General features: G+C 44.4%; 1 protein-coding gene across 10 annotated transcripts; it reads right to left on the reverse strand.

Annotated features, from left to right (window-relative positions):
* Window positions 1-506: 506 nt before the first annotated feature.
* LOC104055324 (gap junction beta-6 protein) lies at window positions 507-12,515 on the reverse strand. Of its 10 annotated transcripts, none has more exons than XM_054056262.1 (3): window positions 12,350-12,515; window positions 11,035-11,109; window positions 507-2,320 (listed from the first exon to the last, which is right to left on the reverse strand). In XM_054056262.1, exon 3 carries the CDS (start codon window positions 2,296-2,298, stop codon window positions 1,507-1,509), a length of 792 nt encoding a protein of 263 aa, XP_053912237.1. In that variant the 5' UTR covers window positions 2,299-2,320; window positions 11,035-11,109; window positions 12,350-12,515; the 3' UTR covers window positions 507-1,506. The 10 variants fall into 10 exon arrangements, with proteins under 10 accessions (XP_053912237.1, XP_053912241.1, XP_053912238.1 ...); XM_054056266.1 differs by having other exon boundaries at window positions 11,035-11,112; XM_054056263.1 differs by having other exon boundaries at window positions 12,346-12,515.
* Window positions 12,516-12,773: the final 258 nt, after the last annotated feature.

A 12,773-nucleotide genomic window follows, 5' to 3' on the forward strand; every position in this document is an offset into this window, starting at 1 on the left:
GGGACAGAGCTGACTCTAGGTATTTTCTCTCTCCAGTTGCTTGTGCCTACACCCTGTTAGGATTCTAGTGGTCACACATAAAAAAAACCAACCTCCCACCTGCAAAACACAGCATGGACACACACAAAGCTATGCTGGCACCTGTAAGAAAAAGTGTGTCCATGACATTTTTATCATGGTGAGAAGTGATCCAAAACAAGAAACACACACAAGACACGATAGCCAGGATCTTGAACTACAGCCATGACATTCAGCATCCCCTGCTGTTCAACAGCATCCCTCTCCCACAAGCACCTGCTCCCCTGCACTCAAGAGTTACCTGCGCACCTCTGTTAGCGTGTGGACCACAGAACTGGGGCATCAGTGTTCTCTGGCTGGGAATGAGGGGAGTGTACGGGCTATGTACACTTTGCATGTAAAGCCTCTGCTTGAAAACAGTTTTTCATAAGCACTTGTCCTGCTTAAGAGCTTATTAGCATTCACATGTAGACTCTCACTTCATTGAGAAAGTTTAAAGTGTTTGCTTTTTATTCAGAAGACTGGTTCCTCTTCCAGTGACACTTTTCCATGTCCTTCAAACAAAAAAAGCCCCTAGTTTTATAACAGCACCATCAGTCTACCACAATAAAAAAAGCAAACAAATCAAAACCAAAACAGTTCCATGATGTGATACAGCATAAAGAAACAAATACAACTAATACGTTAGAGAAATAAACATTTACATAAAGTTATTTATGTTGCTATAAAACTGGCAGTATGCAATTAAAAGATAGCCAGGTCTGCTAGATGTTTAAAGCAAGTCTACTTAGGCTGTATCTATATTGTCATGCTGGTTTTTAGGCATGATTTTGCACTCAGGACATTACTACCTCGGTTATCCACACTACATGGGGCAGGCTTTCACACAACTTCCCCTACAGCAGCACGTACGAAAATGTCTCAAGCTACCTGTCCAGACTCAAGCAGCACTTGTAAAGCTGTAAGGATGTAGTCTATCGCTGTCTCCTCCCTATGAATATGGTATCACAAGGTTCATCTGCATATACCTGGTTAAGAAACAGAACAGTCAGTTGCGTATTATAACACCTTAAGTAACATGGAATCTTTTATATTAGAAAATACTTTAATTGTCAGTTCACAAGTAAAAACTATTACTATTACAAAATATTTTGTAATACTAGAATATCTAGCACGGAAAGAATTTTGTTCTTATTGCTGTTGCATGTAGTTTTCAGGGAGCTGTGTCAGCATGAAGGTACTAGTGGGTTTCCCACTTGCTGTGTAAAGGTACTCATAGGAAAATAGCCTTTCCTATTTAATCCTCAACGCAATTTTCACATGGTTAGGCTGCCTTGACTTTTTTTCAGTCATGTGCATAATTGACACCTGACACTACATATCAAAGCCTCCCCCAACTTAAACTGGTTCATGTAACAAATTTCATCTGCAGCCTTTAAACAAAGAACAGTCACTCCAAAAAGAGTGAACATCAGCATTGACACCACCTTAGCTACTTGTAAACCCTATAACTGTGTTCTGACAGCTATCGGATATCAACTCATTCATTTCATTTTGTTTGGTTTCTTCCTTATTCTCATGGTTGGGGTGATGTTTTGCATTTCCAGCTTTCTTAGACCTTCTGAGGAAAAATTTTGCCAATAAGTAACATAATTCAGCCACATTTAAAAGAATGCAAATGCTGGACACAGCAATCATGAAAATAGTAAACACCGTCTTTTCAGTAGGTCGAGAAACAAAGCAGTCTACTGTGTTGGGGCAGGGCCAAGCACTACACTTCATTAAGCGAGGCATTCTGAACCCATCGTACATGAAATAAAATGCATACATGAAGACTGCTTCAAAGACCAGTCTGAAGAAGATGCTGCTTGTGTATGTCCACCACAAGGAGCCATCAATATGAAACCTCTGTCTTCTTATTTCTTCAATGTCCTTGTATTCGCATTTCTGGCTTCCCTTTATGAACTGCCTTTTCTTCTCATGCCTCCTGTAAGCTACATGCATGGCCACCAGCAACGCAGGTGTGGAAACAAAGATCAGCTGCAGGGCCCAGAGTCTGATGTGAGAGATGGGGAAAAAGTGATCGTAGCAAACATTCTTGCAACCAGGTTGCAGAGTGTTGCAGATAAAGTCATCTTGTTCATCTCCCCAGACTCTTTCTGCAGCCACCACCAGGATCATGATACGGAAGATGAACAAGACTGTGAGCCATATCTTCCCAATGCTGGTAGAGTGCTTGTTTACACCTCCCAAAATGGTATGCAGAGCTCCCCAATCCATTGTCTTGTTTTAAGCGTCTGACCTAAGACAAGACAAATAAACAAAACAAAGATTAATCAAAGCTGGGAAGCAAGTACCATCAAGCACGTGGCATGAAATAAAGACAACATCACATAATTGCAGCAAATCCATTGGCTGCAGTAACATTTTGTTGATGCAGTGGGCTTACACATAAGCAGTCATAGATAACAATCTAATTGCATATCAGCAGGTAATATTTCATTACTTGATTTCACACGTGGTATCTCATTCAACTTCTAGGTGTATTTGCCAACCGAAAAAAGCTATCAGCCACATTAAATAAGAAAAGCAAACGGGAAGTCGATGAGAACAGCCTTAATTTAAAAGATTCTAGAAACTTCTAGTAGTTTGATAACAGTAACAAAAGAATAGGAGATTAACTCAGCCAAATGTAAGGTAGGTGTTCTGATAACCTGTATTCACAAATCCATAAAAAGTGTGACTACAGGACTTTGTAATGTTAGTTGAAGCAAATTCCACAATAGCTTGAGGCAATGAAAGTGAATTCTTGCTGATTATCCATCTCATCTTGAGTTAGATGTTTAAAATCAGTTCTCGAAGATTCATCCCATAATTGCATTTCTCTTCACTAACTACAATGAGCTGATGATAACTAAACAAAGGTATCTGTCAATCTGTCATGTGATTCCCCCCCACTGCCTCCCCAGGAACACCCCGATTATCTGGGTTTGCTCAGCTTCCACAAACAACACCCTTTCACAGAGAGCATTCAGAGGCATTTCAGCCCAAGTTAGTTTGCAAGCCACATTGAATTCAAGAAGCCAACATTTCTTGTGCCTGTCAGCCAGGACCCTCTAGAAGTGTTCCAAATTCCCTTACGCAGGTTTTTGTTTCTCAACTTTGTTGATTCATTCGCATCTCGGAGACCACTTTTCCTTGGCACAGGCACTTATAACAGAAATCACGTTTTCAAGGTTTCTACAGAAGAGCAGACAATGGCACAAAGTCCATCATACCCATCATGTGACAGAATTCAGATTTTCCTAACTCACATCACATGAGGAAGAAAACAAAGACATTTACTTGCAGTTGCCTTCCACATCACACTCCCATTCTGCATAACGTCAAAAACCTTTCTGCTTTACAGCAGAAATACATAGATTCAGAAAGTCACATACAGCAATACAGAACATCCATCAAAGTACACAACGGCTCAGGGACAATGAGGACATTTAATTGTTATATGAATGCAAGGTTATTTTTGTACTTGAGTTATTGGAATGCAAGTGTGACCCCCCTTCCCTCAGATCAGGCTGGCTGACTGTGTGGGGTTAGACAGCAGGAGGTGAAAAACCAAGGGAGGAACCCAAGATTTTCTTTGGAATGGAGAGAAGCTTTCCTGAGCCTCCTTCAGGAGGCAGAATCCATGTGGGCTATTACCCCTGTATCTGTCTGAACACAGTCCTGGAAGCAGAGTTACTTTCCTATTCTGCTAGGTTATTTTTACTAAGAAGAAATTTAATTTTTCATTATACAGATACAGAGAATGTCTCTGTAGGTTAACAGCCCTATTAAGGCACAGGGAAGACCTTTAATACCAGAGATACTCGCAAAACATCCTAGCCAGATTTTCAAATATATGCTTCTACCCCTTTTTGCCATCTGATTTTCCAACAGACAAGCCTTTTTTTCAGAATTTGCCTTGGAGATCGTTGTATCATTGTATGTTAAATGGAGGAACTGTTACAATTTATTAGCCTTTTTATTAGTGTTCTATTACAACTTTATTAGCCTTTTTATAAGTGTTCTATTACGCACATTGCAATTTACAGTACTTATAAAATGACACTACAACTATTACGATTAGAAATACTTATGCACACCTGAATATAAATCCGGTAGAACACCCGCACCACATAAACTGTGATATTATACTCATCATTCACCCATTCTTTAATTCCACCAGGCTCTTTGCATTTCTTATCTCAGTCATTGTTCCTTCTTCTCCCTGTCTGTCAGTCATCTCCCTGCAGTATGAAAGGCTGCTAAGCGCAGCCTATATATCCCTTCCTCAGAAGCCCTGTTTCATGTTTCACCTCTTGCTGTACACCAATCCAACCTTCCTGTTACCATAACTCCACAAGGATTTTTTTTTTTCACATGCAATCATTCCTTCCTGTCACCCTGTGCAAGAGGATTAAAAATACAAGTGTCTCAGGGTGCAGTTAAAGGGTACCTCATCTTCAGTGGCAAAGTAACTTCAAGATGCTTCACCGTCACTGTTTGCTCCTGAGGTCACACTGCAGTTCTTCATCTCCTGCAACTTTGTGGAGCTGCATTATAAATCAGGTGGCTTGTTCAAAAGCCATTTTTGAACTCCATCCATTTCACCAATCTGCTTTACAGCACAGACTTACAAAGCATCTGAAAAGCACAACTGCGTTAATAAACAAGCTGCAAATGGCAAAGCATGGAAAGGAACAAGCAGTCACTGAAGAGGAGTTTGGCAAAGCAGAGGGCAATCCACTGTGAAACTATACTCTTCAACTGACCCACTCCATCTCTTCCGAGAGTATATTGTGCTGGCTAAGCCAAAACATTATGCTTCAACTCTAGCAAAAGTACGTCGGTACCTGGATCAATGCAAAAAAAATAAAACAACCACCCTTGGGAAGGAGAGAAAATGTCACGAGGAAATTGCAGGCAAAAGGTTGCCTCTTCCCCCAAAAAAGGCTGTCTTTCACATTTGCCCAAGCCTTCCCCCTTCACCATTCCTACCTGACTTTCTAAATCCTCCAACTCTCCCATCTCCTGCCACCTCCACTATTCTCCTTGCTGTTTACCAAGCTAGCTGCCAACCTTTGCCCCTTCTTGCTATACCCTCATAGCGTCTCAGGCTTGTTTTTATGCTGGTGGAAAGTCATATGACTTCAGGGAAACTCAAGGGATTGATCCAGGCACTGATCTACCAGTAAGTCTCACTATCTCCTCCCTGAAAGGCAGCACAGTTAAGATTACAGGGCCATACTCAGGGAGCCTGAATTCCATCCAGGCATTTTGGCTTCAGAGTTTCCTGCAAGCTGGCTTTAAAGAGCCCTCATCAATGCAATTTAGCAGCTTTAATGAAGACAATTCAGACACTGCTTAAGCACCCACCTCTCTCCAATAAACAGACACAGCGACCCAAGCAGAATTTAACCAGGTATAGTCCTTCAGACTATTAAAGATATCAGTACAGATCACTCCAGTCTGGGTAATCTGCACTGGTGTGATGGCTCATTTACTCCTAATTTAATCAAAAGCTAGGATGCTGACTCATGATTGTAGGCTTTCTTTCTTCCATTTAGTTGCTTTTAAGACTTCTTTACTAGCCAGTAAAATACTGTCTGGCTGACTGAAGGAGAAGAAAGCAGGAAAGCTACTTCCCTTCAACAGGTGGTAACTTATTTTCATAGAGCCAGTCCAGATACTACTTCTACATGAGAAAATCCAGCCAAATGCTTACAGAAGTAACAGCATATAGGCAGATAAAGACTTACTGGTCTCATTAATGTACTACTGCTGTACTTCTAAGTTAGACATGAAAACTTAGGTATTTTTTTTTGTAATAAAACATAAAGTAGAAATGAGACTAGGAACTGGTTGTAAAGGAATAAGCTGGGAAGAACAGAAGATAGCTGAAGTCAGTGAGATTAAGTAACTCATCATTTAGAACTCATTCTAACATAAGTCTGTATTAAGTATCAAATTTTCCTTAAAAGAAAAATTGCAATTGGGCACAAAAGAAAGCTTTTCCAAGTCTCAGCATAGATCTTCTGCTCTGCTACCAGCTGAACCTTCTGCTCATTTCAGCAGAGGATCACAATAGTGTATGGCTGTCACAGGAGGAGTAATCATCATAAAACAATCATAAAATACGACCGTGTTCCACTGAAAGTGAGTTATGAGAGAAGCAGTTCTCTATGATCACAGAGCACAGAGGCACACAAGCACATGTTTTGTTTTGGTAGTGGTGTTTTGGTCGTTTTCTTCCCACTAGCAGGCTAGGCAGCAGCAAGAGAACTACTCCAGCTTAACGTCTCTGTAGTTCTCCAGCTTCTGGGCAGTGTTTTGAATTCTGTGCTGCCATGGCTTGACTAACTATCCTCTACTTTAAAGCCAGCTCCTGCAAAACCACACCAAACCACAATTACAGCACCATGCATACACCCAGAGAAAATCCCTGCAATTCACACACCGAGGGCAATTATCATTGAGCTCTTGTGGTTATGAGTACAGCTAGTTAGCAGAGGCTTTTTTTCACTCTGTTAAAGACTGTTATACTGGGAAATCATTACTCAATGGTTAAATCCACAGTTTCAGCAACAACTAGAATACAGTGAAGGTAAAAAACAAACAGAAGATACATTTCTTTCACATACACAGCATGGCTCTTGCTGTTACAGGATATTATCAAGGAAAGTTAGTACTTAGCAAGTTTTAGAATATTTACTTGTGCTACAGGAACATCTATGTGTCTCACTCAAGAAGGGTCCACAGTAAGCTAACACACACAAATTCAGAGTAAGATTACAGCCTTCTCCCCACAACTACAAACTGGACAATGATTTACTTACTCTACTGAAATTACACAGAAATGTGCAGGGTGTTCATAACGCCTCCACTTTTATCAGAATTGTAGTAGAGGGTGTAACAAGAATCACCAGTCCAGTGTATACTCTCCACCACTTTCAGTAGTGCCTCCAGATACTTGGAAAAGATACGCAGTCAGTGAAGACAAAAGTCACTTTATCCCATCTGAGAATACATTAAGCAAGATAATCTTTAAGCAAAAAAAAGCACTGGCCCCGAGTGTGCCTCCCCACCCCCTAAGCTGGGGGCAAAGATAACTCAGATGCGTGAGAGTGGCAGTTCCAATGCAGATTTTTGCCATAGAAAAGCTTTAGGACATCTAAAGTGCATCAGACCGAAGATCACAACCAAAATTATTTTATGACCCAACTTCACACAAGTGACAATATTCTGAGGTTCAGCATGCATTTGAAGGCCCTACTGATACAACTTTCCCTTTAGATCTTGAGCTCAACAGTTAAGCTGGGAGCACTAGCTTGCTTAGTGGCTGATACTAGAATCAAGGTGTCTTAAGAGCTGTCTACACCATTTCTTACAGTAATCTGAAGAACACAGAAATCTTTCAACTGTTTTGTACTAACATACATTCATTGTGTCAGCCCAGGATCTAGTTTATTGCTAAGCAAAACAGCAAGCACTTAATTGCTAGTGTGTAGGTTGTTATTCCTATTGCCAAGTTAGTTCTGGTGCTGTATCATAAGAAAAGAGCAGCATTGCTAGGACTGAACCAAGCAAGGTTCCAATAAACATAGGTGAACATCTTGCAAAGACAACACACTTATTTCACCCAGAAAGGCTGGCATACAGGCCACAGCAATCACTTGTTAACTCTCTCAGGCTTCCTACCCAACTGTCAGCCTGCCCCATGCCTCCAGTTTCCAGACATTAAACTGGGGATAACAAAATCTCATCATCTCACAGGACTGTTCTGAAATGCTCCACTACAATTACAGGCTTCACAAATTTGTACTTTGTTATCAGTGAACCAAGACAGGCAAGTACCAGTTCAAAGTTGGAAGTACAGAGCTTGAATTCAATCATCCAGGACGTTCCCGCTACCTGAAAAATAATAACAGCTTCCTACATCGCTATAGCTTTAATGCAGACTTCAAACTGTAAGAAGATGCAGCTTTGAACTCAGACTTTGGCACCAAAATCCTTTAACTTCGCTATTACAGGCGGCTTCCACCTATTTTAATTTTACAGTGGTGTATTAAAAACTTCAAGGTGCATGCATCTGGAACACTCTGAAGTACAACAACTCTCCTTCTTTCCTAAAAAGTTGAATAAAGATCAAAAGAGCAGTCTAACAATCACAACAGCCCGTGCAAGTCTCTCTAGTCGCTCTTAAACTTTGTTCTGAACACCTATCTCCAGATCAGAGTGGAAGCCAGAGAACAGAAGAGCCAGGACAGAGATTAGAGCATATCTGATCCGACACAAGAACAGGCAAATACTAATCAGGAACAGGAAGCCTCTGACAGTTGCAGATCTGAACACTGCAGGCATTGTACTCTCCTTCTACTCAAGTTTATGAAAACAGGAGGCATTTTTTTGCTGTAATTAAACCCAGTGTGAAACCCTGAGATAGCTTTTAACACAACAGATTAGGACCCAATATGCACGCAGTTAAAAGTTAAAAAATTTTGCTAGTTAAATATCAACAACATTAAGGGTTCGGTTCTACCCACGATGACCCCCTCATGACTGTCCTATATTCACATCCCCGCAGGAGTTTTAGGTCCTTGTCCAAGCATGTTTAAGAATATTCATCGTTTTTTCACTAGCCTAAAACTGTAAATGGAGGATTACTTTCCTCCAGAATATCTCTGCACGAAACTCACTCCACTTACAGGAAACAGGAAATCAGAAGTGCCAGTCACACTGGAAGGCATAACAAGACAGCACAAGTCCTATTAGAATTTGGCTTGTCAGGCATTTTCTCCTGTAAACCTTTCCTTCAAAACGTGCTTTAAGTTTCTCACTTTGAAACAAAGTCAAATTGGACTATGTCTTCACTGATGCAAGCGTCACATTTCCCATATTTTTAAACAGTTTTATACACACTGTGCCCCGACGCCCAGTCATGAAAACAGCAACTTAACAATATTTTTTATGTTGTTTTTTTTTACCTGTTATTAAATTCCTATTTCCTTTTCCCTAGACTAAGGCAAGTGTCTACATCCCTTCTGCAAATCTGCCAACTCCCACTTCAATATCTTTTCATACAAAATTGGCGAGGCATTCTTTCACACATAGGCAGAAATTACACTCTTTGGGAAATGCTAACGAAATTTGTAAATACTAACATTTTATACTGCAGTGCAGCTTTTCCTCCAGTGTGTATTTTGTTATCATTTCTGTCATCAAAAATAAAGACAAAAGCATCTTTTTCCTTTTTTAAAAAGAGAAAAAAATCTTTTACAAGAAGCATTTGTATGAGATAAAAGAAAGCTGAAGACTGATTCTATTCCTTATCAACTAACAGGAGATGTGATTCTCTTTTTCCACATTCCTTTTGTTGACAGCACAGTTATCTCCCCCCATATATCACCACTTCAAGTTTTTCCTTACACAAACTCATGTTTAGCCAGGCAAGAGCCAGAGTCCTCCTTCCAGATAACTCATCAGTCATCATTAAATAACAATTGAAAACACTGAGGAACAGAACAAGGAAAAACATCAAAAGAAAAAAAAAACCAAAAGATTCCACTCTTGTCCCTGTTTCATGCAGTTTCTGGGAACACTGATTTTGCTGGAACTATTCACATGAATAACACAAGAATCAACTTTTAAAGCATCCCCTTTATTCACAAGTACCAACCAAGCTTACGCAACAACTGTTATTAGGAACTTGTACTTCTCTCTCAAAGTGCTGCTGTTTTCCCAGCTACTGAGATACTATAACTTTTTCAGGGTACAATTCATTTTTGCACAAATTAAATGAGGTTGCCCAAGCCATCTACTTGGGTTGTGCTTCAAGGGAGGCCAAACAGCCACACAGTCAGAGATCCAAACTTCAGAAAGTAGACAGAACTAGCCCTGTCAGGACAGAATTAATTCCTCCTGAGAAATATTCTAATTCATACTTTTTCTTGTTTCATTTTTAAGCTCTGCAATATGCAATACTTCTACCAGTTATGAGCCTGTCAGTTCTAGGGACTGAAGTCTTCCAGAAGCCCTGAACCAGGCAGTAGAGGTACAATCTCATTGCTCTGCAAACGTGTTGCAAATCCCACCTGGAAAATTAGGTTGCAATGCCTAGTTGACATATGGAGGTGCCTCCTTCTTCCAGGCTGAGGCTTGGCCTACCATTGCCTTGTCCTCCAAGCTAAACCTAACATAATCATGTGCACATCCTTCTGCCAGCTGCCCTTCCTCTGAGGCTCTTCAAGGTAAAGATCGGTTAAGCAGGGTTTGCGGATTGAACAACAGAGAGTAAGAGATACTAGAAACGATGTATAATTTCAACAAAAAGAATGAAAATACATTTTATTCTGCTCTTGACTCTGCACACACACACATTGTGGTGACACCAAACAGAATCCACACCCAAACACCTTCATATCACTTCACAAAGACTACAGCCAATAAAAATCTCATTAGCAGCCAAAGTCAAGAATTGGGTTTAAAAGAGCAAAGACAAAAAAAAAAGGCACTTCTTTCAAGCACTTGCCCTGCTCTCTTCAAGCATTTCCAGTCTACCTAGTTAGTAGTTAAAGAGCACAAGACAAAGAGATTAATTCAATTATTCTACTGGGAGAAAAAAAGAAGAGATTTTTCAACACAAGAGATTGGAAAATACGCAATCTAGGAAAGTCCAATGAGGGGAAACCAGCCATGCCCAGCTTGCCACCACAACACTACTGCCCTTACTCCAACATGCCCTTCGTGTTTCATTTAAGGGCTCGAGTGTTCATTCCTGTGTGATCTTATCCAGCCCAGATACTCAGAAACACATTCATATTTCTGACTCACACCTCCCATTTTCTGTTCCCCCTGTAATTTTGAGGAATGTTTCCAGTGTGTGATCAGATGCTCGCTGGACCTGTCAGCATTACTGATGCAAGCTGTTTACCTTCGTTTAGCTCCCTTAACATCTGTAGGCGTGTCATAAATTACCTGTAATTGCGGAAGCCTTAATTTTCCTCGGTGTTTTGGCTGGTCGGGCTCTTCACATAACGTGCTTACACAGAGCTGCTGGGCGAAGGTGAATTAAAAAAGAGAGGCTGTTAGGAGTGAAGTGGGTAATGAACACCGACAAGAGTATTCATAATTAAATACGCTCGCGGGGTTTAAGCTCTCCCCCTTCACCTCAGGAAGCGAAACCGAGCGTTGCTCAGCCGAGCAGCTCCCAACCTGAGCATCCCGGGATGCGAGGACCTCCTGGGATATAGAGGACCCATCGGGATGCAGGGCACCCCCACCTCGGGATGCCGGGGATGCAAGGGGGATCCCCCAGGTGCCGGGATGCAGGGGACCCTCCGGGACGCCAGGGATGCAAGGGGACCATCCCCCCCCCCGGGACGCCAGGTATGCAAGGGGGGATCCCCCAGGCGCCGGGATGCAGGGGACCCCCCAGGATGCCTGGATCCCCCAGGCGCCGGGATGCAGGGGATCCCCCCCAGGATGCCTGGACCCCCCAGGCGCCGGGATGCAGGGGATCCCCCCCAGGATGCCTGGACCCCCCAGGCGCCGGGATGCAGGGGATCCCCCCAGGATGCCTGGACCCCCCAGGCGCCGGGATGCAGGGGATCCCCCCAGGATGCCTGGACCCCCCAGGCGCCGGGATGCAGGGGATCCCCCCCAGGATGCCTGGACCCCCCAGGCGCCGGGATGCAGGGGATCCCCCCCAGGATGCCTGGACCCCCCAGGCGCCGGGATGCAGGGGATCCCCCCAGGATGCCTGGACCCCCCAGGCGCCGGGATGCAGGGGATCCCCCCCAGGATGCCTGGACCCCCCAGGCGCCGGGATGCAGGGGATCCCCCCCAGGATGCCTGGACCCCCCAGGCGCCGGGATGCAGGGGATCCCCCCCAGGATGCCTGGACCCCCCAGGCGCCGGGATGCAGGGGATCCCCCCAGGATGCCTGGGTCCCCCAGGCGCCGGGATGCAGGGGATCCCCCCAGGATGCCTGGACCCCCTCAGGATGCCTGGACCCCCCCAGGCGCCGGGATGCAGGGGATCCCTCTGGGATGCCGAGGATGCAAGGGGACCACCCCTCTCGGGATGCCGGGATGCAAGGGGAGATCCCCCAGGCTCTGGGATGCATGGGACCTCGCGGGATGCCGAGATCCCCCAGGCGCCGGGATACAGGGGACTCCCCGGAATGCGGGGATGCAAGGCGACCCTCCCGGGCTGAAACAAGCGAGGAGACACAAGACAGCGGTCCCAGCGAGCCCCACCGCCCAGAGGACACCGATCACCCCTTACCTACCCCTGCGATGCTGCAGGGGGAGACGAGTCCCAGCGGCAGCTGCCGGGACGGGACACGGCAGGCGGGTGGCGGGGCTCAGCGCGGGTCTGGCGGTGCCTGCGGAGCTGCCGGTCGCAGCCCCACCGCCCCGCAGCTTTAAGGTCCCTCCCCGTTCACCTGCCGCCGCGCTCAGCCCGCCCCTCGCCCGCCTCCAGCTCCTCCGGGCGCCCGCGGAGGCGGTGGCGGAGCCCGGGGCGGGGCCATGTCCGTGCTGCCGTGCCCCTGGGAGGGCGTGCGGAGCTTTGGAAGGGAGAACAGCCGAAAGGAGGGGTGGGACGGCTGAAGAAAGATTGGGAGAACGCATGGGAGGGCTTGTATCCCTCGTGGGGGCGGTGGGGAGCCGCCACCCACAGCCCTGGGGCTGGTGTAGGGCTGAGGGTGGAGA

The sequence above is a fragment of the Cuculus canorus genome, chromosome 1 (assembly GCF_017976375.1).
Source record: "Cuculus canorus isolate bCucCan1 chromosome 1, bCucCan1.pri, whole genome shotgun sequence".
NCBI classification, from domain to species: domain Eukaryota; kingdom Metazoa; phylum Chordata; class Aves; order Cuculiformes; family Cuculidae; genus Cuculus; species Cuculus canorus.